Consider the following 27,405-nt stretch of genomic DNA (forward strand, 5'->3'; position numbering starts at 1 on the left):
GGTAACTATGCATACAGTCAATACAAGTGGCCATAATCATGCCATACTTTAGTGCAAAGTCCATGAAGTCACAAGTTCTAGCCTTTTGCCCAGACCATCACCTTTCTGCATCACCATTTAAAAGACCTGCACAGACTCCAAGGGTTGCATTATTTTCCTACTTGATGTGCATCTTGATTTCCCCTAGCCAAATTGCTTACAGTGACAATTAAACCTTGGTTATAGAGCAAAAATAAAGACCCTAGGTAGAAGAGGGGGAGCTGAAACTTCGGAAAGGAGTGGTACTTTATCAGTCTTCCAGCTGGTATGCCCTTAACATGTCAGATGTTCTATCGCAGCTGGTGTGCCAGCCTTGATCTGAGCAGAACATGAATTTGCTTGCTTGCAAGCAGTTTCCATGCCCCGCAGGGGCAAGGAAAAGGAGCAGCACAAGGACACGAAGAGACCTGTGCACAGGTTCAACTCATGACTGAGTTACTGGCTTGTTGGGATCACTAGCTTTCTAACCTCTCCCCGCATCACCCAATTCCGGGGCTCAGTCAGCCATAGGCAGCCTCCCTTCCTCATATGATAATATATTCTGTCCACCATAAAAACTACCCTCATTTTGAAAGTCCTTCCATTCTGGGTCTGCAGTTTTCTACCATCACTCTCCTGCCCTACTCCTGTCTGCTGGTGGCCTAGGAGAACACAGGAGGGACAACCCTAGAATCTGCGGGCTACCAGCTCAAATCCAGCTCTGCCTCTGACTGCCTGGGTGACGTTGACAAGTTTCTTAACTTCCTTTGTAGACTGGAGAAAACAATTTTTCTCCCCACGGGGTTCCTGGATGAATGAGATAATTAATGTAGACTACCCAGACCAGTGCCTGGCTCACTGTAGGCGCCCAAATGCCAGGGATTGTCTGTTGGCTTGACAGCACAGTGGAAAACTGCCTCTGGGGGGAACTCCGGGTCAAGGAGCCAGAATAATTCGCAGAACTGAGATAACCTCTCACCTCCCCGTGATCTCACTGTATTTCAAATCCCATCTATTGCCTTGTCGCCGTCTTCTCAGACTCCCTAAAACCTCTTGTCCCCTCACATCCCCTGGTTAGCAAAATGCAAGCCAGAGGAGTTCGGCGTCTAAATGAAAACGACCCCGCACAGCCCCCCATACTCCCATCTTCCCCTCATACCCCGATTGCGGGCCAAGATCAGCGAAGCAGCGTGTGCCAGCAGGGCTAGCCACGGAGGAAGTCTCGGGGCTGGACTGACAGCTTGGGGGAAGGAGGAGGAGAGATCTGCCGGCGGAGGAGGGGAGAGCCGCCTAGAGGAGGGCGCAGGGGCGGGTGGAGACACATGCGCGCTGCCTGCCGCCGCGCCGCCGCCGCCGCAGTCCTTAGCTTCCCGGGGACAGGAAACCCTCGAGACCGAACAGCCACTGCCTCCTCTTCGTCCGCCCTTCTTTCCGCGAGCCTGCCACACCCTCCTCCTCTTCTTCCAGCATCTTTCGGTGGAGCACTGCAGGGAATCGGTCCGAGGTGCCGACTCCCCCTCCCGGGGAAGAGCTGTGACCCCCTCCGCAGGAGCGGCGGGGCGGGGTTGGGGGGGCGGGAGAAGATGGCGACGCTGGGAAGCGAACCCCAACCTTTCGTCTCTGCGCTCTCGGTGGCTACTCTTCACCCACATCATCATCCCCACCACCACCACCACCCCTATCAGCACCACGGAGGAGCCGGAGCCAACAGCGGGGCTGGGGGAGGCAGCAGCGGCGGCAGTGGGGGCTTCAACCTGCCCTTGAACCGGGGGCTGGAGCGCGCGCTGGAGGAAGCGGCCAACTCCGGGGGGTTGAACCTCAGCGCCAGGAAACTGAAGGAATTTCCCAGGACTGCGACTCCCGGGCACGACCTCTCGGACACGGTGCAGGCAGGTGAGAGGGGTAGGCAGTGAGTGTGAGTGGCTGTCTGTCGCGCCTTCCCCGACGCGGTGGCCGGTATGAGATGTGGCCTCGCCAGGGAGCCCATCGACCCATGTTCTCCCGAGTAAGGGACCGCGTGGGTGCGGGAGAGGCGGTCCCCGCAGAGGGCACGGTGACCCCCCGCCTCGCCCGGCGACCGGTGGTGCAGCCTCGGGAGAGCTGGGGTGCATGCGGCCGCGGCACCCGCGGGCGTGCGGGTCACCGGTTCCCCACGCAGAGGCGGCTCCGCCGGGGCACTGGCCGCCGTGCTGGGACTGGCGGGCGCGCCGCGTGCGCGCTGTGGAAGTGGGATGTTTGAGACCGCCGCGCCGGCTTCCTGGGCCCGGCGCAGGGCTGGGAATCCGGGCGCCGCGTCTGCGCCTCTGACCCAGGCAAACCGTCTTTGCGTCGGGGCGTCGCCTGTCCTGGTGGGGAAACCCAAACAAAGGTGGCGCGCCCTTGGCCGACCCGAGGGCATCGGCGCAGTGCCGCGAGCCCCCCGCCGCGACATGGCCAAGCGATCCGGCAACTTGGTGCGGACTGCGAGGAGGTGCCCAGGCTTCCTCTTTCTGCGCCTGTGCGAGGAAAGAGCCGCTGCGACTGTAGTGAATCCGAATCCGCAGCCCCTTCGCCGGCGGTCGGCTCCCTGGTTCCTCCTTGCTTTTAGCTCACCGCCCACACGGTTTGGTTCCTACCACTGAGGCTACCTAGTTCTCAGTAACCCGATCTTTGCGGGGGCCCTGGAAGGAACGGCATGGCATTATTAAAAGAAAAGTAATTAAAGTGAGCCGGTTTTCCTGTGTGAGCCCGACAAGTTGTAACTCGCGCCAATGAGCAGCCAGCTTTTTCAAGTTATGTCATGTGTTGACATATTTCTAAGACGTCTGCTTTCTCTTTGGTAGTTGGAGTTACTGGAGCGGGATCTATAAACAGGAAGGAGGGTGGTGGGACGCGATTCAGGCCTTCGGATCCCTACACAACTGATTTGCTTTCTTACCATCTGGTTTAGCTTCCCGGGGTAGGATTCCTATCTTGCCAAGCGCCCAGCATTTCCCAGGGCAGTGGGTGCCCCTTTCTGGAACCAGTGCCCAGACCTTCTGGCTGTCATTACCGTGTGAGCCCAGTGTCAGGCCCCCTGGGTCCTGGATAAGCTGTCGGCTCCGGATCTCCCAGTTTGCTCTTGTAGGGGAAGGAAGGGGTGGGTCAGGGGAGCAAGCAGTTGGCTTTTGGAGCTAGGTTTCCAGTGCCTTCCCCCGCTTACTTCAGTAAACAGTTATCGAGGGTCCCAGTGAATATTTAGACAGTTCTGAGTTCATTGGACCCAAAAGGGGCACTTCAGGGTCATTAAACTTGGTAATTTGGATTTAGGGATAGTCAGGAATGGGCAAAAAAGGAGGGAATTTCCAGAGTTGAGCTGTCAACAGCTGGGGAGTCTCTTGATTGGACGGACCTCTCAGTTACATTTTCTCAAGTGGAAGTTATTCCAAGAATTGCCTGAAACATTAACTTAAAAAAAATCTGTTAAGGACTACTTCCCTTTTGTCGTAGGGTGTACCAGGAACTATGGAAAGGTTGGATATGACTGCAGAAAATGGAACTGGCATGACCAACAATAATGTGTTTGTACCTTCAGTAGGGGGGCTTGAAAGTTGTTCCTCTACTTCAGTTATGCTGCCGTTTATTTCCAAAGCTGGGTGAACTTGATGTGTTTGCTGTGTTGGCATTTCTTTGAGAAAACCTGTGCTTTTAAAAGCAGGGACATCTTTCGGTTAAGAACCTGCCATGTGGGGTAAATGCTTACAAATATTCCAATTCTCCTCTTTTGCTTGCTTGTGGTGAGCTTAGGTTGTGAGTTTTACAAGCTTTTAATTATGAACTTTATTTGCACATGTGTCATGCTCAGAAAATTCTAAGAGTTAAAACTCAGAGACTTAATGTTAACTCCAGTAAAACAAATGCAATATTAATTATGGGAGGGGGAATGTCACCAAAAGTTTGTAGAAACTTAAGACAACCCAATAAATATAAAAGAGTATTCAGTGTAGTCAGCTATTTTACATGAAATTTGAGTATCTGAATCTTTAAGAATTGCTTCTGCAAAATATCTTTGGGTGTAAAGCCAATGTATTCTGCCCTTGTTCTAAAGGCATTGACTGAGCTCCAGTCCTTATTTGGAAGAGCAAAAACCAAAATAAAGCAAGAGTTAAAATTACCTCCAGCTTGCACAGTGTTGACATTTCCTTTATATAAAGAGTTCTAGTAGAGTGGCGAGTGTGAGTAGTAACATATACAATAAAGACAGTGGTTTCTCCTGGGTTAATATTTAGTTTACAGAATATCTCTTAAAATCAGAACGGCACTGAAGATCCTTGAAGACCTAAGATGTAAAGTGTACTTTTTCATCCATTTTGTAAGATAGGGAGTGACATAGAAAGGTTTTCCTCACTGTTCCGTTTTACAGTACAGGCCATGGGGTTTGCCTTGTACAAGTACCTCTTCTGGCAGCCACCTATGCAGAGCTTCACTCTTGGGCAGTGTAGTTTATCTGAACAGAAGATGCAAACACAGGAACATAGAGGACCTGGGCCGCTCAGTAGATGTCTAAACGGCCTCTCCAGTGCAAACGCACTCTCATAGGAAAAATACTCTCACTCAGGCCCTCACTTTGAGCCTATTGATTTACTGGTGTTTGAGTGAAAATAGTTTTGTTGTCAGGGTCTGGTCTTTTTGCAGGGGAGAAGGGGAAAGAAAGACTGATCCATGCAGGCCTGGTGGCACTGGTGACACTGGCTGAATGGGAGAAGCTTGAACAAAAGAGCCAAGATTAGCACTTGGTGTGTGAACCCTGCTGTGTGCCAAGTACTTTATCTGCATTATCCCTCTCAGTCCTCTCTAGAACCCTATTCGTAGCCTCATTTACTGCCGGGGAGATTGCGTTTAAGAGAAGCCAGGTAATATGCTCAAGATCGTGATTGGACCCTGATGGTTTCACTTCAGCCCAAAGTTTGACCTTCATCATTGAAATAATTTTACTGGATATTTTGTCAGTTGTTGCAACGTCTCATTTGATTTTCGGTGTGTGTTATTAGGCTAAAATTGAGCACACTTCACTATTTTAAACTTTATTTAAATAACTGACTAAATTTCTTTTTTTTTGAGTTTTGTTGCACACTTAAAATTTTCGTGTTGTAGTTTAGCGATTTTTTTGGTGTAAGCATTTAAAAGGTAGCTACCCTTTGAAATCCATGTTCATTTTGATCAGTTCAGAGGTCAGTTTCTGTTTGCTCTTGCTGTCCTTCAGGATAGACTTTTTCTATCCTGTTACTCAAGTTCATCATTGCTTATTTAACTGTAAGTTGCTTCTCCCTTTTGTGTGTACTTTTGTATTTTTTCCCTTCTTCACATCTATCTGTCTGTCTGTCTATCTATCTATCTATCTATTTATCTCTGTCTATATAGGTATAAAGACTTTATGTTTAGACTGGGCAGCATTTACTTTCTCTTCATATCTCCCCAAAGTCTACTCTCCCCGGGTGCTGTATTGAGTATGCTTTTCCAGAGATTTGGCAATTTCAATGGCAGAAATGCTATGAACTCTCTGTTAAGGAAGTTATGGCTTCGTCAGTTAGGCTTCATAACTTGAGTTTTTGTCTATGCTTCACAAGAAACTGTTTGTGATGCTACTTTCCAGATTTCGTTTAGCTTTTTGGAAAACTAGACTCTGCCTTAGAGAGACATTAGTGGAAACTGGCCTGGGCTTGCGTGTAGATCTGGTAATGTCACCAAGATCGCTGTTTGTGAACTCTTTCAATGATTGTGTCAGTTGTTGGAATTAAGGTAAGTTGGTGTTAATTGCAGTGTTTATTTCAAATTATAAAATTATAGTCTATCATAAAAGGCTTAAGGATGTAGGACATAAAATTGAACTATATTTACATATCAGATGCCTTTATTTATGTATAACTTATAGGCAGTCTAGAGGCTTCTGTTATTGCAACTACTTCTTTGTTGCATGAAAGTTTTTATGCACCAGAATTTTCAGTTGCTGTTATATTTCAGATAGGTTTTTTTGGTGTGTGATATACATTGTTTAACAACAACAAAAACAAACAAACAAACAAACAAACAAAAAAACCATCAAAAACTAGAAAAGAAAGAGGAAAAAAAGGAAGGTCAGAATTCCACGTAAGCCTACCAATAATAGAAAACTAGATCTACCAATATAGATGCAAACTTGAAGCACACCTCTGTTATCTTCATTTTTAATTTAATTTAAGAGTTCAGTAGTAATGCCTCCATATACTGTAGTAAGAAGTCATACGTTTGGAAGCCATCTGCTCCCACAAAGTAATTCAAAAATAAAGTGAGATTGTTTACGTGAACAGAAAGTTGACGAACTGTGAGAATTTGGCTTCTCCTGCTTACTCCAGCAACGCAATAGAAGGGAAATGCTTTCATAGCCAGCTTTCTGTGTGTGTTCATGGTTTTCCCCCAACCACACTCTCCTTCACTAGCCATAAAGGAGGATATAGGTGGGAAAAAAAGAAAAAAACAGATAAGAGAAGAACAATGTTTGATTTGCAAAACCGAAATATTTTATTTTTTTGCTTGTTGAGAAAAGATTGCTCCCCGTTAATATGATGTTGACACTGAGCCAGCTCAGTTTACAGTACCTGAAACTCTTCCAGGACATTTTTGTCACCAGGGTCTGGCTAGACAATTTTGGGATCTTCTTTGATGTTTGCTGTTCTTTCTGCTGCGTTACCTCAGTCTCTTTGCTGGAGGGGCCCAGAGACCTGGGAGGTAGAACAGGACCAGGAGCCCGCCAGCCCAGTGAGTCTTCAATTTCTTCTTTCTTGTTCTTCCCAGATGGTCAGAAAGAAGCCCCATCTTACTTTTATTAATGGTCTGGCTTCTCCTGTGGCCTGGCTTTTGACAGCTGACCCTGTAGTGCAAGTCATGGAGTTTTGCTACACAGTGTATTCCTCTAATAATCTTTCACATTTTGGATGTTGATGGCATACACCATTAATAGTAACATCAATATCTCTGACCTGGTTCCATCAGCTTAGCTCTTATTTGACTTCCTTTATCTCTGCAGGCAACAGCGACAAGTTCAAATATAGCGTCATCTGCAGACTCTCTGACTTGGTTGGTCTCCCTCTAGATTGCCTTCATTTCACTTCTCCAGGTCATTTCCCTCACTTCTCCCTACCCCCTGCCCTGTAAGATTCTGCTTACCTCACTTGCATGTTGCCCAGTACCTGAACCCGCTCACAACACGGAGGCTCTCTGCCAGCCCCTCCCGGTAGCTCTGAGCAGTGAATCATGCACAGCCTGAAGGCACCTTTGAATTATTTCCTTATGGCATTTTTTTTTGTTAGTTATTGCCTTCCTTTTTTGGTACTTTCCCCATGTTTAAGCTCTTTCCTCCTTTACTGGCCTGTGTGGTCTGACTAGGCAGGGGTTTTTCCTTATTTTTTTATGTGCTTTCCATGCCTATCACAGAAAGAAAGTGCTGGGTACACATCAGTGGATTATTCTATCTCCTCTTTCCTACTCACGGCCCACTTTTAGTCTCTAGACTTTTAAAAAAATATTTTTATTAAAAATATAACTAACATACAATATTATATTAGTTTCAGATGTACACAATAGTTATTCAACATTTATATACCTAAAGACGTGATCACTGTGAGAAGTCCAGCAACCATCTGATACCATACCATTGTGTAATAATATTATTGACTATATTCCTTATGCTGTACATTACATCCCCATGACTTATTTGTTTTATACCTGGAAATTTGGACCACTTATTGCCCTTCACATACCCCCCCATTTAACTTTTCAGTTACAGTTGACATTCAATATTATTTTATATTAATTTCAGGTGTACAGCATAGTGGTTAGAAATTTATATAATTTAAGAAGTAGCTTACTAGTCTAGTACCCACCAGGCACTATACATAGTTATTCCCATATTATTGACTATATTCTCTGTGTTTTACTTTATATCCCCATAATTATTTTGTAACTATAAACTATACTTCTTAATCCCTTCATCTTTTTCACCCTCCTCCCGACCCCCTCCCATCTATCACCCTGATAAATCTAGTACTCATCTGACACCATACATAGTTATTCCAACATTATTGACTATATTCCTTATGCTATACCCTACATCCCCATGACTGCTTTGTAACAACCTGTGTGTACTTCTTAATCCCTTCCCCATTTTCACCCACCACCCCAACTTCCCTCCCATCTGACAACCATCAAAATGTTTTCTGTATCTGTGAGTCTGTTTCCGTTTTGTTTGTTTATTTTGTTCTTTAGATTCCACATATGAATGAAATCTCATTGCATCTGTCTTTCTCTGTCTGACATACTCCACTCAGCATAGTACCCTCCAGGTCCATCCATACTGGCACAGATGGCAAGAACCCATTCCCTTCCATGGCCGAGCAATATTCCATTGTATATATGTACCACCTCCTCTTTATCCATTCATTCATCGATGGACACCCAGACTGTCCGCACATCCTGGCCATTGTAAACAATGCTGCAAAGAACATATGGGTGCACAGATCCCCTGAAAGTAGTGTTTTGAGTTTCTTCAGATAAATACCCAGAAGTGGGATCACTGGGTCATTCTGTCTCTTGATATAGCCTTTGTTTTGAAGTCTGTGTTGTCTGGTGTAAGTATTGCTACTCTAGCTCTTTTGCTGTTGTTGTTTACATTTTCGTGAGTAACTTTTTCCATCCCTTTACTTTCAGTTTCTGTGTGTCTTTTGATCTGAAGTGAGTCTTTTATAGGCAGCGTATGTAAGGGTTTTGTTTTCTTATCCATTCAGCCACCCTGTGTTTTTGATTGGAGTATTTAATCCACTTACATTGAAAGCAATTGTTGATAGACGTGTATATAGTTATTGCCGTTTTATTATTCAAATTTTCGATCTTTCAGTTTTTTTTCCGTCTTAAAGAAGTCCCTCTACCATTCCTTGTAATAATGGTTCAGTGGTGATGAGCTCCTTTAGCTTTTTCTTGTCTGGGAAACTTTTTATCTGTCCTTCGATTTTATTTATTTATTTATTATTATTATTATTATTATTATTTTTTAGCTGAGCCATCCTGCCATCTGTTGGCAGCTCAGCGGCAGCTCAGCTCGGGCCAGGCATCGAACCACTGTTGCTCAGAGCTCACTCTTGAGTGAGCTCTTAACCAACTGAGCCACTTGGCCAGCCCTTGTCCTTCGATTTTCAATGATAGAGCCTTGCTGGGTAGAGTAGTCTTGGTTGTAGGTCCTTGCTTTTCATCACTTTGAATATTTTGTGCCAACCCTTCTGGCCTGCAAAGTTTCTGTTGAGAAATTAGCTGACAGCCTTATGGGAGCTCCCTTGTAGGTAACTAACTGCTTTTCTCTTGCTGCATTTAGGATTATCTTTGTGTTTAACCTTTGGCATTTTAATTATAATGTGTCTTGGTGTTGGCCTGTTTCGGTTCATCTTTTTTGGGACTCTCAGTGCTTCCTGGGCTTGTATGTTTATTTTCTTCACCAGGTTAAGAAAGTTTTCAGTCATTATTTCTTCAAATAGATTCTCAACATCTTGCTTTCTCCCTTCTCCTTGTGCTACTCATATGATGCAAATGTTGTTATGCCTGATGTTTCAGAGGTCTCTTAAACTATCCTCATTTAAAAAATTTTATTCTTTGTTCCTTTTCTATTCCAATGGGGTGTTTCTGTTACCTTGTCTTCCAAATCACTGACTTGATCCTCTGCTTCATCTAGTTTGCTGGTGATTCCTTCTAGTGTGTTCTTAATTTCAGTTATTGTATTCTTCACTTCTGACTGGGTTTTTTTTTATGGTTTCTATGTCCTTTTTAATGCTTGCTATCTCTTTGTTGAAGTTCTCACTAAGTTACTTGAGCATCCTTATAACCATTTTTTTGAACTCTGTATCTGGTAGGTTGCTTGCCTTCATTTTGTTTAGTTCTTTTCCTGGAATTTTCTTCTGTTTTCATTTGGGACATATTTCTTTGTTTCCAAATTTTGGCTGCCTCTCTGTGTTTGCTTCTATGTATTAGGTAGGGCTGCTATGTCTCCCAGTCTTGCCAGGTGGCCTTATATACTAGGGGTCCTGTGGGGCCCAGTGGCAGTCTCCCTAGTTACGTAAGTCAAATGCTCCAGGAGTGTCCCTTGTGTGGGTTGTGTGTGCCTTCCTGTAATAGTTGAGCCTTGATTACAGTTGACATGTCCGTGGGTGGGATTGACCCTCAGGCTGACTGGCTGTGGGCCTTGGCCATGTCTACAGCTTACGTGCTGCTGTGCAGGGGGCTTACCCCACAGAGTGGGATTTGCCCCAGCGAGCTCTGTTGCCTGTTGAGACCACCCTTTGTGTGTTCCACTCCTGGGGCTAATTAGTGGTGCTCTTCTGTGGTCTGAAGCCAACCTTCAAGTATGTTGGCTCTGGGGCCTCTTGGGAGGGGCTGTGGTGCAGGCCCAGGTCAGCCACTGCCTATGACTGGCCTGGGACTACCTGGTAAGAACTAAAAAGTGATCCATGGTTGGTCACTGCCTCTGCTGGACCTGGAGGCACATAAGAGAGGCCACACTGTGAACTGAGGATGACTGCCACCAATACTTAGTCTAGGGTAAATCTGCAAAAAGCAAGGACACTCCAAGGCCTGCTGCCACCTACTGACTCCAGCAAGGTTCAGCCACTGATAAAGCTTCCTGTGGTAAGCAAGTTGGGTGAGGCAGGGTCTCAGTTCGTCAGCAAGGTGGAGCAGTAGAGCTCACCAGGCCATTCAGATTCAGATTTGGCCTGTGGGGGTGGGCTCAGCACAGGAAAGATGGCACCTGCCTGCCCAGGTGCATGGAGGAGGGCTCCACACAGGGAAAATGTTCACTGTCCCTTCAGTCCTTGCCTCGAAGTTACACAACTTAGCCTCTCCCCATATGTCTCCGACACCCCCAGAGTCAGTGTTCCTTCCTTGCCTGTGAGCAAGTGAGTTTGTGTGTGGGCCCCTTAAGAGGATATCTGGGTTTCCTGCTGCCTTCCGTCCCACCTGGAGGTTCAGAATCCCCACTTTTTTTTTGTTCCCAGATGTTGTGGGTGTTCCTCTTCCTGGCACCAGTACTCCTGGCTGGGGAGCCTGGTGTGGGAGTCTGGGGTCCTTTGCTCCTTTGTGGGGAACCTCTGTGGCCGAAATACCTCTCCTGAGTTTCAACCGCCATATGTGTGTGTGGGAGCAGCCCGTTTCGCATCTCTGTTTCTCTTACCCATCTCGACGTGGCTTCCTCTTTATAACTTTAGTTGTAAAACTTCTGTTAAGCTAGACTTCAGATGGTTCTCCAGGCTGATTGTTTTGTAATTTAGTTGTAATTTTGATGTGTTCACAGGATGAGGCAAGCACAGCATTTATCTACTCCGCCATCTTGGATCTCTTCTTTTGCATGTTTTCCTAGTTTCTACATTTTTTAATCTGTCATCTTGGATCTATCATGATGTCATCCCCTACATGTGCATGTTTTGTTTATCTGCTTCCCTTTTCTTGGTGATAACCTTATTCTCACATGGCATCTTTTTATTTCTCAGCGTCACTTACTATATTAGTTGGCTCAGAATGCCATAAACAAAACACCACAGACTGGGTGTTTTAAACAATAGAAATTTATTTCTAATAGTTCTGGAAACTGAGAGTCCAAGGTGTCAGCAGGGCTGGTTTCCCAGGAGATATCTCTCTTTGGCTTGTAGATGGCTGCCATCTCCCTATGTGTTCATATGGCCTTTCCTGTGTGCTTACGCATCCCTGATGTTTCTTTGTGGGTCCAGATGTTCATTTCATATAAGGACTAAGTCACATTGGATGACGTCCCACCCATAGGAGCTCATTTAACTTTAACTATCATGTTAACGTTCTCATCTCCAAATACAATCATATTCTGAGGTACGAGAGATTAGGGTTTCAACATGAATTAATGGGGACACAGTTCAGCCCTGCACATCCTCACCCCTGGTGTAGCTGGTGGCTACAGCTCCCTGCCAAGCCTGGGTAGACTGACTTTGTATCTGTACAAGCCTGCCCTTCCACGAGGCCGGGGCCAGGTCTGTCTTGTTCACCATCCCATTCCCAGGATCTAGCTCAGCGCTCATGCTGCTCCTATCTGGGCTCAATAAATGTTGTTGAGCCTGTGAATGTGCCGTGAAGTAGGGAAGGAGCCACCTTTATACTTAAAAATGTGTGACTCTGACTTGTGTGAGCCCCTCTGCCCTTGTTCCATCTCTCAGAAATTTAGAATCTTCGTTTTGTTGTTTGGCCGGTCCCTAGAGTCATTCTTTTCTCTCAATGGTAGTTAAAACAAAGGTGAGGTTGCCTCTCATCAACATTTGCAAGTGTTTGATAACCAGTGTTATATCCAGAGGTCATATAACAGGTGACTTATAGTGACTTTTGAAGGAGGTGGTGGGGATTTTAAGATATCAAATATTGCCTGAAATTAGCCAATACAGTAAAATTAAACAGTTTTTGAGCATCTATCATGTGTAAGGAGCTGTGGATGATTAAGAAAATAGTCCTACCTACTTTTCAGAATTGCATAAGGATGAAAGAAATACCGTATCTGAAAGTACTGTACATGTGTGGCAATCTCATTGCTAAGTGTCATTTTCAGATAAAGCTGTTCAGCCCTTCGCCAAAAGGGCTTTCTTCCCTCTTCTTCCATCAGTATAACTTAGGGGTTAAAAATAGGTCTTTTGAGCCTCAAAGACCTGGGTCTCCATGTTGGCTTTGTCAGTTATAAACTGTCACTCTGACCAGATAGTTTAAACCCTGAGCATCAGTTTTCTTACCTGTAAAATGGGAATAATGTGTACTTAGTAGAGTTGTTGTGAGGACAATGATTATAATAATAACTGGTGATGTTATCCAGTGCTTTTGCCATGCCAGGTATTGCTCCAAGTGATTTATATGTAAATATATGTATTAAATATGTAATATATGTAGTATTTAATTCTTGCTAAGTGTTTGTTTTCATTGTAGTAGGAGCTCAATAACTCTACACTCTTCTAGTTTTTATCTAGGTTTCACCCAGCTTCCTGTATCTGGCTCAAATTCACCTGCTTCTGAAATGGCTCTCTTGACTATTGTAGCCTGAAGAGGGAGTTTAGATATCTAGAAACCATCCTTTTATACCTCTCCCTTATTTAATAGCTGAAGACACTGAGGCCCAGAGAGCTTAAGTCATTTGACCAAGGTCACACAGCAAGTTGGTGGGCGACTGAACCCAATGCACAGTCTCACAGCCTGAACAGCAAAGGTTGTTTCCATGGCACCAGGAGGCAACGTTGGGATGGATGGAAGACTTCCCTCTCTCCACATAGTTCTCGGATGAAACCAACCCAGATCAGCCATGTGGAAGGTCCCTAAAAGAACAAAATGTACTTGTGAAACCTTTAATGACATCTGGTCCAAAGCTGGGGAAAATAAGATATAAAACTAATAGTGGTTACAGATTAAATGTGTTAATTCAGGATTTTACTGCGTGTGGTTTGTGGGACATGCCTGGGCCCCGTGTAAATTGGATAGCAAATATTAAAAGACATGTGGGCAGTCCCTGACTCACAAACCAGAAGTCCACCACCGTCTTTCATAGCAAGGCTTTTCTTAGAACTTGGAACACATTTTCCTGTGGAAATCAAGTAGTAAGTGGTGGTTTGGTTCTCTCGCCAACCCTCTATTTAACCCTAGCAGAGGTGGGTCTTCATGTTAATGGTGGTTTATTATTTCTTTGGAAAAATGCAACCTTGGTTCTGACATGAAATTCTGAATCTGGGGATCTTGGCATCAGGGTGTGAAGGAAGCTCCTGCCTGTGGGGGGTAATTCTCTCCCCTCTGGCCATTCTGATCCAAGGTCAGAAAGTTGCCCTCCCCTTCTCCAGGCTCCTTGGGCAATGGGCCCAGCAGAATGGGGATCCCATCCCACTGGTGTGGGGAGCAGGAGTTGACATAAGTCAGAGGGGTCGGCTCTGGGCTTCTAGGCTGAGGAAGAGCTGGCTCAGGAGATGCCTGCTGAGGAGACAAACAGGAGTTTAAACCCTTCTCTACTTAATTTTTTATATTTTTTATGTATTATCCCCCTGATTTATTAATTTTAGACTTCGAAGCAAGTTACTGAATCTCTCTGAATGTCAGGTTTGTAATTTGTTAAAACTCAAAACACTCTTCTCCCTCAGGGTTTTTGTGACAATTCATGAGGTCAGGTGCAGAGTTCAGGTTGTGATCGATAGATGTCACTTGCCTTCCTAGATTCCCATGGCGTTATTATGTGTCATAGTTTTCTTCAGGAAAATAAACAATTGGAAGCTGCCAGTGTATCATTAACAGAGTGGCTAAGAGCACAGACTGTGGCTGGGTCTCAGTCCTAGGTCTCCCAGGACATGGCTACTGCTTAACCTCCCTGTGCCTCAGTTTCCTCGTCATAAAATGGGGGATGATAGTCACAGGATTATTGTGAGGAATAAGTGAATGAATATATGTAGAAAGTGCTTAGGACAATGCCTGGCACTGATGTTTGCCGTTATTATGACTGGACTCCATTATCTTTAGAAAAGAGGTTCAATCTGATAAGGCACAAAAAGACCAGTTAAATCCCAAGAGCAGTGTGACGTTAATAAAATGATCTTCATACCCAGGATGCTTGAGTATACATGCTTTCAGTGTGTGTAAGCATTCTTTATATTCTTCTGACAGCCTCGGTGGATGGCAGTGTATGCGGTTTTTATTATTCCAGCTCTCCATATTCCGAGCTAAGTTCCATGTGAGGAAACGCAGACTAACGGGTGAGATGATGTTCCTTGGGTTATGCTGCTAGTGAGTGGGTTAGCCAGGATCACATCTTCTGAGTGTTGATGCAACTTCCACTCCTTCCTCAGTATAATGGTCTTCTTAGGTCTGATTTGATTTTACTGGGACACAGAAATCCTGAGGAGGCCAAGGCTGGTAGAGAAGAATGAGATCAGAATTCTCCCAGTGGACAATGAGAACCCATATTCTGGGGCCACATGGTGTATTCAGGAGAAGGAAGCCGGGGATCAAGGCTTGTGTTTGTCACGGGGATCAGAGCCGCGGAGAGGAGGGCCTGGGCCTCAGAGGAGGGCTTGGAGTGCAGCTCTCTTCTGTCCTGTGCAGGAGCCCTGCCACTGATCCGAAAGCTTTTCCAGATTAAAATCAATCAATGCATCCATCAATCAATCACCTTTTTATGCTCTTGGCAAAGAACAATTTGTGAATCTTTTTATGTGCTCAGCAGCTGCCCTGAGGATGTATACTAATAATTTTTCTATAAGAAATGAGAAAATGTCTATGAGGAGGCAAAGATTTAAGAATAAATATATAGATTCATACGTATCTCTTCCTTTCTCACCGTTTTCCTGGCAGCCAGCATTTATTTTGAACTTCAGTCAGAAGTTAGTTCATTAAAAGCCTTGTGATAGGTTCCATATCACCCTGAATTTACTGACAAGGGAACTGATAGGAGACGCTGTCTGGGTCCTCCAGGATGTTTCCTCATTTGAGCCTCACAACTACCATATTTTGCCGTGTATAATGCGCACCTTTTTGCCCAAATTTGTGAGGGAAAAATAAGGATGCACATTATATTATACATGGGTAATACTAATTCTGTATCTATATAAATGTTTTTAATTCTTTTATTTATGCTTATGAGTTAAAAGTGTAACTCTAGAAATCAATAATGATATCCTCATGCAAAATAGTACCTGGGAATACCATAATCGGTTTTGTTGAACTTATGAAGAACCTGCAGCAATGAAGAGTTCTTTGCCTTCTATGATGCGCAAATATTGTAAATTTTTACCTGTACATAAAATTTCTTGTACTTTGTATCTGTACTTGTGTTTTGTAATTATTTGTTACATAAAATTTCTTATACCATAATATGTTAAAAAATAAATGCTAAAATTCCTTTATAATATAAAAAACAAGTACCTAAATGTCAACAAATAAAAACTTGAATTAAAGAATTCAAACAACTTTTTTCCTGAAAGTTTGGGCCAAAAACGTGGATGTGCATTATTCATGGGAGTGTATTATACACGGCAAAATACGGTAACCTTGCAAGGCAGGTAATGTCCTTGTTGCCAAGAAGGAAACTTGTCAGTTAAGCAATCTGAGTACCTTTGTAGATCCAGTAATGCAGAGCCCAAATGGGAATCAGAGCTCTTGCTGGAGTGCCTGAGTCCCTGCCATGCTCTGTTAATAGTGTCACTGAGTATTTAGAGCTGGAGGAATGGACCAGAAGAGATTTTTACAATGAGAATCTAGCTGGGAGCATTTGGACAGCAGTCATTGGGGTGACTCAGAGGCGGAGGAGTAGATTCTGGACTAACGTTCTTTCCCTCGCTAATCTGAAAGTTGGTGCAGGGACCAGGTGTATGCACAGGAGTTTAGTCCTGATCATCACCTATTTGTAATTTCTAAGAACTGTGTTTTAAAGCAAGTGACAGTTACTCATTTTAAAAATTCTCCAAGATGTCTGTTATTTAAAAATGTAAATACACATTAGGGTTTTTATTTTTGGTGTAAAATTTTGTTGAACTTTGTAAAATGTAACCTAATTGAACAGTCTATTTAAAATTTACTAGATTTTATTCCCTCCAGTGAGAAATGAATGAATAGCCGTTGGGTGAGTGATAGAATAGTAATACAAATACTTACATTCTAAAAGCTGTTTTATTAAGTAGTTATCATTGATTTGATTTATAAAAATGCTTTTTATTTTGTAGTGAAGATCCTTCAATACATTAAGTAATTGCCTGTACAATTTTATAAATTAAATAGCATGGCAGCCCATTTTGGCTAAAATGGCAGTACGGCTTATGACTACATAACCAAAATTTTTTGTTTATGCAAATTGATGAACTTCAAAGGAATCTGATTGTGCAATTGAAGGCAAATCTCTCTTTGTGCAGTCCCCTTGTGTGGATGATAATCTCTGCATGCAATTTAAGGCAATTATGTGTTTTTTTCCTGGTCTTTAGAAAGCCTGGATAAATCAAAGTTAATTTTAGTTGCACCAGTTATTCCAGTAGTTATAGTCTTGTAATAAATGCTTAGCTGTGGTTTGTTCAGATATTTACAATTAATGCTTTCTTGTATCTGTGCGTTACTTTAAAGGGTACCATGCTATAACTTTGAGTGCTAATGTGTATAAGTCTGATCTATTTCATGAAATTCAGTTGGCAACTCCCCACCCACACCCGCAAAGCCCTTGGAATCAGTATGTTAATGAAGACTTGGTATCTCAATATGAAATTTGCACAGTGGGAATTCTGAGGTAATGTACCATGATAGAGCCCTTAATGTCTGCCTCTTAGAGAATGAGTGACAAAGACAGGATAACCCAGCTAAGTGCTTTCATAATCAGGCTGCTTGGGTCCTTCTAACGTGGTTTTATAGTTTCAGTGTGTGCATTCTCTTGTGTCCCAGTGTCTCAGACCCTTTCTCTCTTCTGGCAGCTGGGCAGCCTTGTTTGTAACCTCTTATTATCACATGACTTAGACAAGCCCCATCACCTTTGGATCAAAGACGTAAGCTTTCGGACATACCCCTTTTTGTAATGCTATGTAACACTCTCTGAGTTTTCAACAGAACCATAGGTTATAGGAGGTGCTCTTATAGGATGCTCGTAAGTAGTGTCATCTTAAATCCAGGTTTGCTGGGGACAGCCTGGCTTATACCTCTTGCCCTGGCCTAATGAATAATAGCACCTCCTTTGAATACATACTCATTTGGGTGACAAATTATATGATCTTTCCACTCATATGAGACCATAGATGCCATCTGTTAAGAGTAATTCATAGTGGTTTCAGTCAGCACTGTTACATGACTTTTTCCAGAAAATTCTGAACTGCTAAGGAGTAGGTTCAGGGGAATCAAAAGACATGATTTAGTCAAGATTGGTTATGGGCAAGATGAGTTCAGCAGATGATCAAAAGTGTTATTATAATTAGAGGATGATAAAAATATCTATAGAGAAAGAGAAAGAATTGGTAAGGATCAAGGGAATGGCAGTTACTATGAGTAAGACTTTTATGCCTACTGGTTATATGTGATTTGAAGAGTTTGTCACCCTTTTTAGCATAATGTCTGAAGGTAGCGATCTCCACTTTATACCTTATTTCTCATTCCAGCTTTAAAGAAGGAACTTGTTTATCTGAATACAATATGGTCGATAATTCTTCAGCAAGTTTAAGGAATTTTTCATTTTTGTTTCCTACAGCGGTTCATGTGGATAAACGTTACAATGCATTTGTTAATAAAATCCTTCAAAAAGTATGAAAAAAAAAGAATAAACTGAAATGGAGACAAGTGAAGTGACTTGCCCATCCCTCCATCCAGTTAGTGTCAGATTGGGTCTAGAATTGAACAGCTTATCCTGGTCATCTGTCAGCTGCCCATACTGCTGTCCTTTGAAGGAAAGACAATGTTTGGCTGTTTTTTCTTTTTTACTTTCACACCAAGAAACCCTCATAAGGTCTTTGGCATGTGTCGTTAATTTTAGTGGGAAAAATACAGCCTTCATTTTAAAAATATGAAATATACAATGCATAGAAACGCATCTATATAAAATGTAGGCATGATTTAAATGACAGTAGTAGAATAGACATAGGGACAGAGAGCAGGTGGGAAGCTTGGCCTGGGGGTGGGGAGGTGATTGCCTGCGGAAGCACAAGGTAGGATGGAAATGCTCTGTCCTGATTGTAAAGGTGAGTACACCGGCATATGCATTTGTCAGAACTCACCCAACTCTACACTTAAAATGGTTGCATTTTGTTGTATATACAGAGGGTGCCAAAAAAAATGTATACACATTTTAAAAAAGGAAAAGAAAACTATTGATATTGTAATACTCAATATATACTGATAACAAAGGATGAATACAAGTTGCTTTTGGCTTCTGCCGTTACAAGAGGTGCTCAAAGTGGTTACCATCAGTGTCCAGACACTTCTGATTATGACGAACTACTGCTTGAGCAACGTTGACCAAAGTGTCCACTTGTTTACATTTTTTTTGGTACCCCCAGTATATATTATACCTTAATAAGGTAGACTAAAAATGCACCTAGGTACCCATTATTTAACTTAAAAAGTAGAATATTTCCAGTACCTTTTTATCCCTGATTGACAAGCTGTTTTAAAACACAGAATAATTGGGGCTTATGGCTGAATCAATGCCTCCTATTAGAAGACCAATATTTCTATTTTAATGGATGGATTCTTTGATCTTTATTTTTCTTTTGGGCTGTTGGAAAAGACATGATGCATTTTTGCAACAAAAAACATAGAAAAAATATGTCATGACTTTTCCGACAACCCAATATTTTGAAACAGCTTGTTAACTGTCTGTACAGTCCTACTTATAAAATATTCTAATTCTATTTATGAGTGGCATATTATTTTAATGATAGAACAAACTGATCCTGAGCCAAGTTTTCTGGGATCACTGGAATGATGATAGCTGACAGAGCCCAAGTCCTAAGAGCATTTGTTGAGCACCTACTGAGTGTCAGACATACTTTGCAGACATGATCTCATTTTTCCTCTCAGCCTATGAGTTAGGTGTCACTTATCTTAAATTTTGTCCAGTGTAGAAACTGAGGCTCGCAGATGTTAGCAGCTTGCCCAAGATCCCCACAGGGAAAATGGGGGCAGCCAGTTTGAACCCCAGCTGTTTGACTAAAGCGTTCACCTTTGCAGCCAAGCACACTGTCATTAGAAAGGACTGCCTCGTACTGGAGAAAGTCCCAGGAAGCATTTTGGCTAGACCCCTGGTTTATCCTGTAGCATTGGGACCATGTGCATATCACTTGCTGATTTCCTGCATCACAACTGTGTTCACTCCTGCCTACCCACCCAGGGTCAGCTGCCTGACAGGATCTAAGGAGCCTCTGGAATCTGGTGCCACCCTGCTATCCCACCCGGCTTTCCTCTCACCCTCCTCACCGCCTCTGTGGCTCAAGTTGCCTTTTTTTTTTTTTTAGTGTCCCATATGTTCCAAGTTACGTGTCTCTACTTCACGTTTTCTCATACCTTTCTGTTCCTCTCTGCATTTGCCAAATAAAATAAAACAGAAAAAAAAATCACAAAATAAAACTCCAGTTCTCTAGTCTCTGTCAGTCATCCCCAATTCTCACCTCCTGTCTCTTCAGGGGTGTTCCAAACCCCAGCATCCCTCTCCCCCATTCGCCACCATCTTTTCTGAACTGTAGGCTTTTGGTCTGTAACAGGTGGTTTAAGTGATTGAATTGATCCTTAATTGTTCTTTAATTTCATGTGTTTTCTCCAGTTAATAACAATAAGAAAGATAATAGCTTCCATTATTGAGTCAGGTATTGTGTTTCGTACGTTAGGTGGCTTCTCTCAATCCCCCAATCTCAGGATGTAAGTATATATTTTCTTTCTATTTGACAGATTAGAAAATTGAAACTCAGAGAAAAAAAAACTTAAGATCCCATAGCTACTCACTGGAGAAATTGGGATTCAAATCCAGTTTGACTTGATCAGTCACATCCTACTTCTACTGACTCCTTGCAAACTCCTTCAAGAGAGTAGAAAAAAAGGAAACTGACACTGAGTGTGCCTTTACTAGGCATGTAGTAGAGCTGGTTTACCATACTATTTCACACGATCCTGTAAAAACAAAACAAAACGAGGCTGTTTAAATAATTTACTCAAAGTCACAGAGCTGTTAAGTGGAGACATCAAAATTAAACCAAGTCTTCCTGCCCTCAGAGACACTCTGCCCTGTGCGTGAGGAACTCCATCTGTATTTCTTTTTTTGTTCTCTGCAGGGCCTAGTACAGTGCTGGATACTAGTGAAATTTTCAGTTAATTATATGTTGATTAAAAAAAACCAACAACAACCCAAAGGTTCCTTTTATTCTGTTAGAATCATGAGCATGGAAGGCATATATTCCCGCGGGGAAGAGGGGAACCCATAACAAGTGTTAGATTTTGAGACGAGACAATGTAAGACCAAAGATAGGTGGAATAGATTCTTGACTGGCATGGCAACTGCAGAATTTTTTTTTTTGTATCTTTTGAGAGATTTACTTTATACCTTCCTGCATTGTACTGTTGTAGAGCAGGAATATCTAAAATTAAAAGACGGGAGAGGATGACTTAGTATTCCTGTTCAGGTTATTTATTTATTTATTTGTTTGTTTATTAGTTTCCTGTTCAGGTTTTGCAGTTGCTCTGTTGTTAGTTTACTCTAATGAGCTGACGTCCCTACGTCTAAGTGCGCTTCTCAGGTGCAGAATTAAACACTAATGGCTGGTTGCCCAAGGCCCTTTCCTTGGTGGATTTGTAGACCATTGAAATTCATCATGGAGCTCACCTTTAGAGTTATTAACTATTTAAAAAAAAAACCAAATGGTAAAAGAACTCCTTTATGTTCTAGAAATGTGTTAGAGTATGTCAGAATTTTGGTGATCAAAACACACATTATCCAACTGGCCAGAGCACCTTATGCATCTCAGTTGTTAGTGCAAGTGACCCAGCGCAATACGAGGACGGGTCTGCATTAGGTGTGGCTCCTGGGTCTTTGAATATGTTTTCCACTTTCATTTTTATCTGCAGAGTGTTTCTATTAAGTGTGCTGTGTGCAAAAAAAACCCCAAACCAAAACAACAAAAAACCCCAAAACAGTTGTCAGTGGTATTCGCAGTGACGTGTTTTGTTACCATGAGTACCTTTTGTTATCATGAGTATCAGAAGAGACTGAAGTGTGGACGTGTGCGTGATAGGCACCAACTCGCAGACACAGCCCTTTGTGCTTTCAGTAACTGGAGAAATGCTAGCTATGCACTCCGGGTTTTCTCAAAGTGTGCTAGGTGTGTCATCTCCCAGGGCCTTGGAGCTTCTTAGACTTGTACATGATGTGAGAGCTCTCCCAGAATAAAATACCAAAAAGCTTAAATCACCATGTTTTGGTCACTGGCTTCCATCCCTGTCTTGCTATGACCATCATAACTGTTTAAGTAATAGGCCTGCAGTCTAACAGATGAAAGTCAAATTCCTGCGACATTATTTACGTGCTGGGTAACTTGGGGCAATTCATGTACCTCTCGGAGCTCTGATTTCTCATCTGTAAAGGGAAAGTCATAAAACTTATGGGGTTGCTGTGATGATTAAAACAACAAATTCTACATGGTGCTGGGCTCGTGTAGGTGTGTTTGTGTGTGTGTGACATTGGTAGTAGTTGCTTTTTGAACGATGGTGTCCCCAAAGGGGGAGTTCTTTTTGGAGAAGAGGGACCTTCTCACTGCTCCCCACCCCTGTCTGTGCTGGGGACTTGCATTTGTCTGTTACTAGTGTGGGAACATACCTCTTGACTGAGACAGAACTGTCTCCCTGTTCCCTTGGTGTGCCAGCACGGGGGTGAGGCCGCTCCCTGCACTCCTTGATCTCCTTGTCCTCCCCATCCCGGGCAGTGCCTGGGGACTCCCTCTCCTGGCTGTCTGTGGGGTGTCAGTGGTACCACCTAGCCTGGGGCTTGCTGTTTGTTGACAGTGGACTTTGACTGTCTCCCCCTGGCTGACTGGTCAGCTGCAGCTCCTTTAAGGCTGTGGTCCCCTGATCAGATACATTTATCATCTTATTTGAGCCTTCCTGGGACTCACCGCAACACTTTAAGCTCTGTGACTTCATTTTGGGAGGCATCCTGTGCTGTAGCATGGAGTCTTAGCTCTTGGTGAAAGATACAATGTGAGGGAGGGATGGAAGGAAGGCAGGGGAGGAAGGGAGGGAGGTAGAGAGAAAGAAAGGAATGGATACTTACTGGTTGGATAGTCTTGTGACGTAAAGGGAAATTGTGCTTAGCAATATGAATATCTTAGAGCTTGATTCTTAAAGGCATATAGTTTGGAAAAAATATTTATAACCATTGTTATCGTTATTTTGACTAAAGGAAAAAAATCTCAACAAAATGTTCCCAACTTGTGGGATAATGCAGAAGATAGAGTGAGAAGGCAGTGTACACAGGCATGGGCGATGGAAGGTAGTGAAACATGGCAAGACTTGAAAAGGCTTTTTTGAAGTTCTACATTTCACCCCTCACACTTCACGAACTCAGAAGAGCTGTGTTATTTTTTTCATTCACTCATCCAACAATTGTTTCTTATCTAGTGTACGTGAACTGCTAACAAGCTCGCCCCTTCCCTCTGCTTATGTCCTTATGTGCGATGAGTATAGCAGCGTGCACAGTGGCTTGGAATCTCATTGCCAAGGTTGGGGTTCCTGCTGCTCCACTTCCCTGGCCTAGTGACCTCGGGCAAGTTGCATAACCTCTCTGTGCTCTAGTTTCCTCACCTGTAAATAGAAATGATAATGGTAACTATTTCAGAGGGCTTTGGGGAGTAGACCATGTAAGGAATGTCAAGCAGTGCCTGGTGTATGAGCAACACTCAATAATTGTTCTCTATTATGATTTGTTTCTTATTTGTTTGTTTGCTTCATTCTTCCCCTCAATCATCAAATGCTGAGAGAAACCTTGTTTTTCTTTTTCTCTTGTAACTGATCTCCCTAGTTCCCAGGACAGTGTCTGGCCCACGGTAGGAGTTTAATAAATATTTGAACTCAATAGATGAACAAATGAATGGATGAGTGAAAGACTACCAGTCTCCAGACTGGGTACTTCATACACAGTGGTGAACAAAATGTGATGCCTGCCTTCTGGAGCTGCCACTTAGTCTCGTGAAGGAGAAACTAACGATATATAATGACAAATGGTGACAAGTAATATGTGGGGAAAGAACCAGGTGGGGCCGTTTTGGATTGCATGATCACGCATTTTCAGACGTGGTTGTATGATTGACTGGTAAAGAGGACACTTTTTTCCCTTCGTCCATTTGAAGACTTAAAATAATTATTTGTGAGTTACCCCTCCTGCTTTTTAAAGCATTTGCATCTCGATTATTCCCTCTCTTCAAACATACAAACCATTATGTATCTGTTCTAAAGTTTTAAAAAAGGAGGTTAAATGACTTAGAAGATTTACAAAAAGTCAACCCACGTAACTTAAAATTGATTATGAAACACTCACTTGATTACTTTTGGTTGCTTGGAATTGTTTTTTTCTGTTTGTTTGTTTATTTGTTTTGTTGTATGGGATATTTATTGGTTTTTCTTCATCTTTTCCTTGTCTGTTTGGATAAATTCAGCCAGCAAAATTCTTCTGGGCAGCAGTAATAATAAAGATTCTGCTTAGCCTTTGGATGCGGTTTACAGTAAATATTTACAAGTACATTCTTGAATGTTACAATAACAGGTTTCTTTAGCCAATGGACAGCGAGATAACTGAAAAAAATCAGACCAAAATATGCTTGATGGACAAGAACCACCTTCTCTTTTTGGGCGCAAGTCCTCATTAAGGCACACTCTTCTTTCCACCCCTGTCCCCACCTCGGCAGTGACTCCGCCGTGGGAACAGGAAGCTAGAAGGGCTGGCTTTGTGCTCTGCTTCTTCCCATGATCACCAGCATGAAGGATCGTGTCCTCTGCTGCAGATTAGTGATTTTATAGGTGTGGAATTTAAGCTCCGCTCTGCACCCCAAACCTTGGTGAAGATCGTTGTATGGTGTAGCTTCATGGAACCACAGGATGTGTGTATGGTTATCTACATAAAGAGCTCTTACCAGTGGCCTTGTATTTATGGTACTGAACCTGGGCTTGGAGGGGCGGGTGGGGGGCTTTCCACTCATATGCTCTGCACACACATGGTTCTCTTCCCAAGTTGAAGGAGACGTTTCTCTGTAGCGTACATCTGCAAAATTAAAGCTGTGCACATGTGTGTTTGGGAGGGGTAGGGTGGAGTGGTCTCATTCCTACTTGTAACAATCCTCAGGCAGGGATTTTCTTTCTTCTTTAAAAAAAATATTTTTTTTAATTTTAAATTTATTGGGGTGACATTGGTTAGTAAAATTATATAGGTTTCAAGTGTACATTTATATAATACATCTTTATATTGCATTGTGTGTTTACCACCCAGAGTCGGTTCTCCTTCCATCACTATATATTTGACCACCTTTACCCTCTTCAACCCCCCTCCACCCCCCTTATCCTCTGGTAACCACTAAACTGTTTTCTGTGTCTATGATTTGTGTTTGTCTCGTTTGTTTGTAGCTTTCAGTTTTATATCCCACATATGAGTGAACTCATATGGTTCTTGACTTTTCCCATCTGACTTATTTCACTTAGCATGATATCTCAAGATCTATCCATGTTGTTGCAAACGGCACTATTTCATCTTTTCTTATGACAGTGGTATTCCATTGCGTTTATGTACCGCATCTTCTTTAGCCAATCATCTGTTGAAGGACACTTCGGTTGTTCTCACGTCTTAGCCATCGTGAATAATGCTGCAATGAACATAAGGGTACATATGTCTTTATGGATAAGTGTTTTCAAATTTCTCGGGTAGCTATCCAGAAGAGGGATTGCTGGGTCATATAGTAACTCTGCTCTTAATTTTTTGAGGAAACTTCATACTGTTTTCAATAGTGGCTGTGCCAATTTACAGTTTTCCCCAGCAGTGTATGAGGGTTCCTTTTCCCCTACACCTCTCCCACACTTGTTACTACTTCTCTTGTTGATGACAGCCATTCTAACAGGTGTGAGATGGTTTCTCACTGTAGTTTTGCTGTGCACTTCCCTAATAGCTGGTGAAGTTGAGCATCTTTTCATATATCTGTTGGCCATTTGTATATCTTTTTGGGAGAAGTGTCTGTTTTAGATCCTCTGCCCACTTGTTAATTGGATTATTTGGTTTTTTGTTGTTGAGTTGTATGAGTTCTTTATATATTTTGAATATTAACCCATTATTGGAAGTGTTGTTTGCAAATATCATCTCTGATTGGGTTGCTAGGCAGGGATTTTCAAAGCCTTGCATAGGGCTGTGTTTTTTAGCTTCTTGGGTTGTCTAAGTGTCAGCAAAGCTTCTTGAGCCCTGCCAGTGCCATAAAAACAGAGAGCAATGTGTGTTTAGGGATTCATTTAAATTGAATTGAGTGATACAGAAACCATTGCCCAATTTATATTTGAGTACCAACGCGCCCCCCCCCCCCCCCCATCTCTCTTTCTCTAAAAATTTCCTGAAATGCCTGCGGGAAACTCTTTGTGGCTAAAATGAGAGAGTGAAGCCACCTACCGAGCCCTGGAGCTCCTGGCCTCTGGTGAAATAGAGGACAGTCTGTTGGGAACTTTGGAGACAATTAACATTATTAGTGGGAGTGAAGGAGGGAAGCCCTGGCAGGAAGGATACAAAAGAGCCCATTATCTGAAAGTAACTAATATTTGACTTTGGAATGCATTTTTATTTTGGGCTGTGGATTTAACCTCCGCTGTTCTGCCTGGACAAACATGGAATTAGTCAGCATTCCTTAAGCACATGCTGATTATGGCCAAAGTGGCAACTCCAGGTTTGCTGGCGACCAGGGGAAAGCCATGTGGATTAGGCATTTGCCGGGGACCTTGTGTTCATGTAACTTCTCCCTAAGCTGGAGAAACAAGACACTACACTGTAAGGCACTTGTAGCGAGGTTCTCACGCACGGCGGCATGTTTTAATAATGGTGCTTGCTCCCTTCATGCGGGTCCTAAATCAGAATGTCCTTTTCTATTTTTTTTTTTCTATTGGATTCAGGTTGTCAGTGTAAACTTGTTAGAATCCCCAAGTGAAATAATTAAATGCCCTTCCTTCTGATAACCCGTAATCCTTACTGAACTTGTCAATTGTTGCTGGGCTCAGCAGAAATAATTGCGATCTTTATTCTGATTATCAATATGTATTCTGAACCCCAGGAGGGCTCTCACAACACCATTGTCGCAATGCTGTTGTTGATCAGAGCTCTGAGTTTTAAATGTTGTCAACTTTGGTGCCCTTCGAAAAGTGGGGGAACACGCTGCTTCTCTCTACATCCTCTCAACTTTCCCCAGCCAAAATGAGAGGTTCTCTTCTCTGGTCCCATAGAATTTTGTACTTAGCTGGGATCATATGCGCCTCATTATATCACCCGTCTCTGTTTCTTTGTCCCCAGCATCCCAGCACAGTCTAGGCCCACACTGACATTTGTATTCATTTTCTATTGCTTCATAAGAAATGGCCACAAAAAATGTTGTGACTTAAAAAAACATACATTTATTATCTTGCAATTCCCTGGGTCAGGAGTAAGGACAGCTGAGCTGGGTCTTCTGCTCAGGGTCTCACAATCAAGGTGTTGGCTGGGGCTGCTGTCATCTGAGGCTTGGAGTCCTCTTGAAGTTTATGAGGTGATTGACAGAATTCCATTGTGGAACTCACGTAACTTTTTTTTTTCTTTAAAAGAGGGTCCCAGGGCCATTTTTAAAGCATTACCTGATAAGATCATGCCCACCCAGGATC

At 42.9% G+C, this 27,405-nt stretch overlaps 1 protein-coding gene across 5 annotated transcripts in view; it reads left to right on the top strand.

The window, feature by feature from the left end:
- Nucleotides 1-1,245: 1,245 nt before the first annotated feature.
- LRCH1 (leucine rich repeats and calponin homology domain containing 1) overlaps nucleotides 1,246-27,405 on the top strand; it is a 206,940-nt gene continuing 180,780 nt past the window's right edge. For all 5 annotated transcript variants that reach the window (XM_019658684.1, XM_019658686.1, XM_019658683.1 and 2 more), the window contains exon 1: nucleotides 1,246-1,911. In XM_019658684.1, the coding sequence (XP_019514229.1) occupies nucleotides 1,341-1,911 (571 nt within the window). In that variant the 5' untranslated portion in view covers nucleotides 1,246-1,340. The remainder of the gene's footprint in view (nucleotides 1,912-27,405) is intronic.

Source organism: Hipposideros armiger, unplaced genomic scaffold (genome assembly GCF_001890085.2).
Source record: "Hipposideros armiger isolate ML-2016 unplaced genomic scaffold, ASM189008v1 scaffold_287, whole genome shotgun sequence".
Lineage (NCBI taxonomy): Eukaryota > Metazoa > Chordata > Mammalia > Chiroptera > Hipposideridae > Hipposideros > Hipposideros armiger.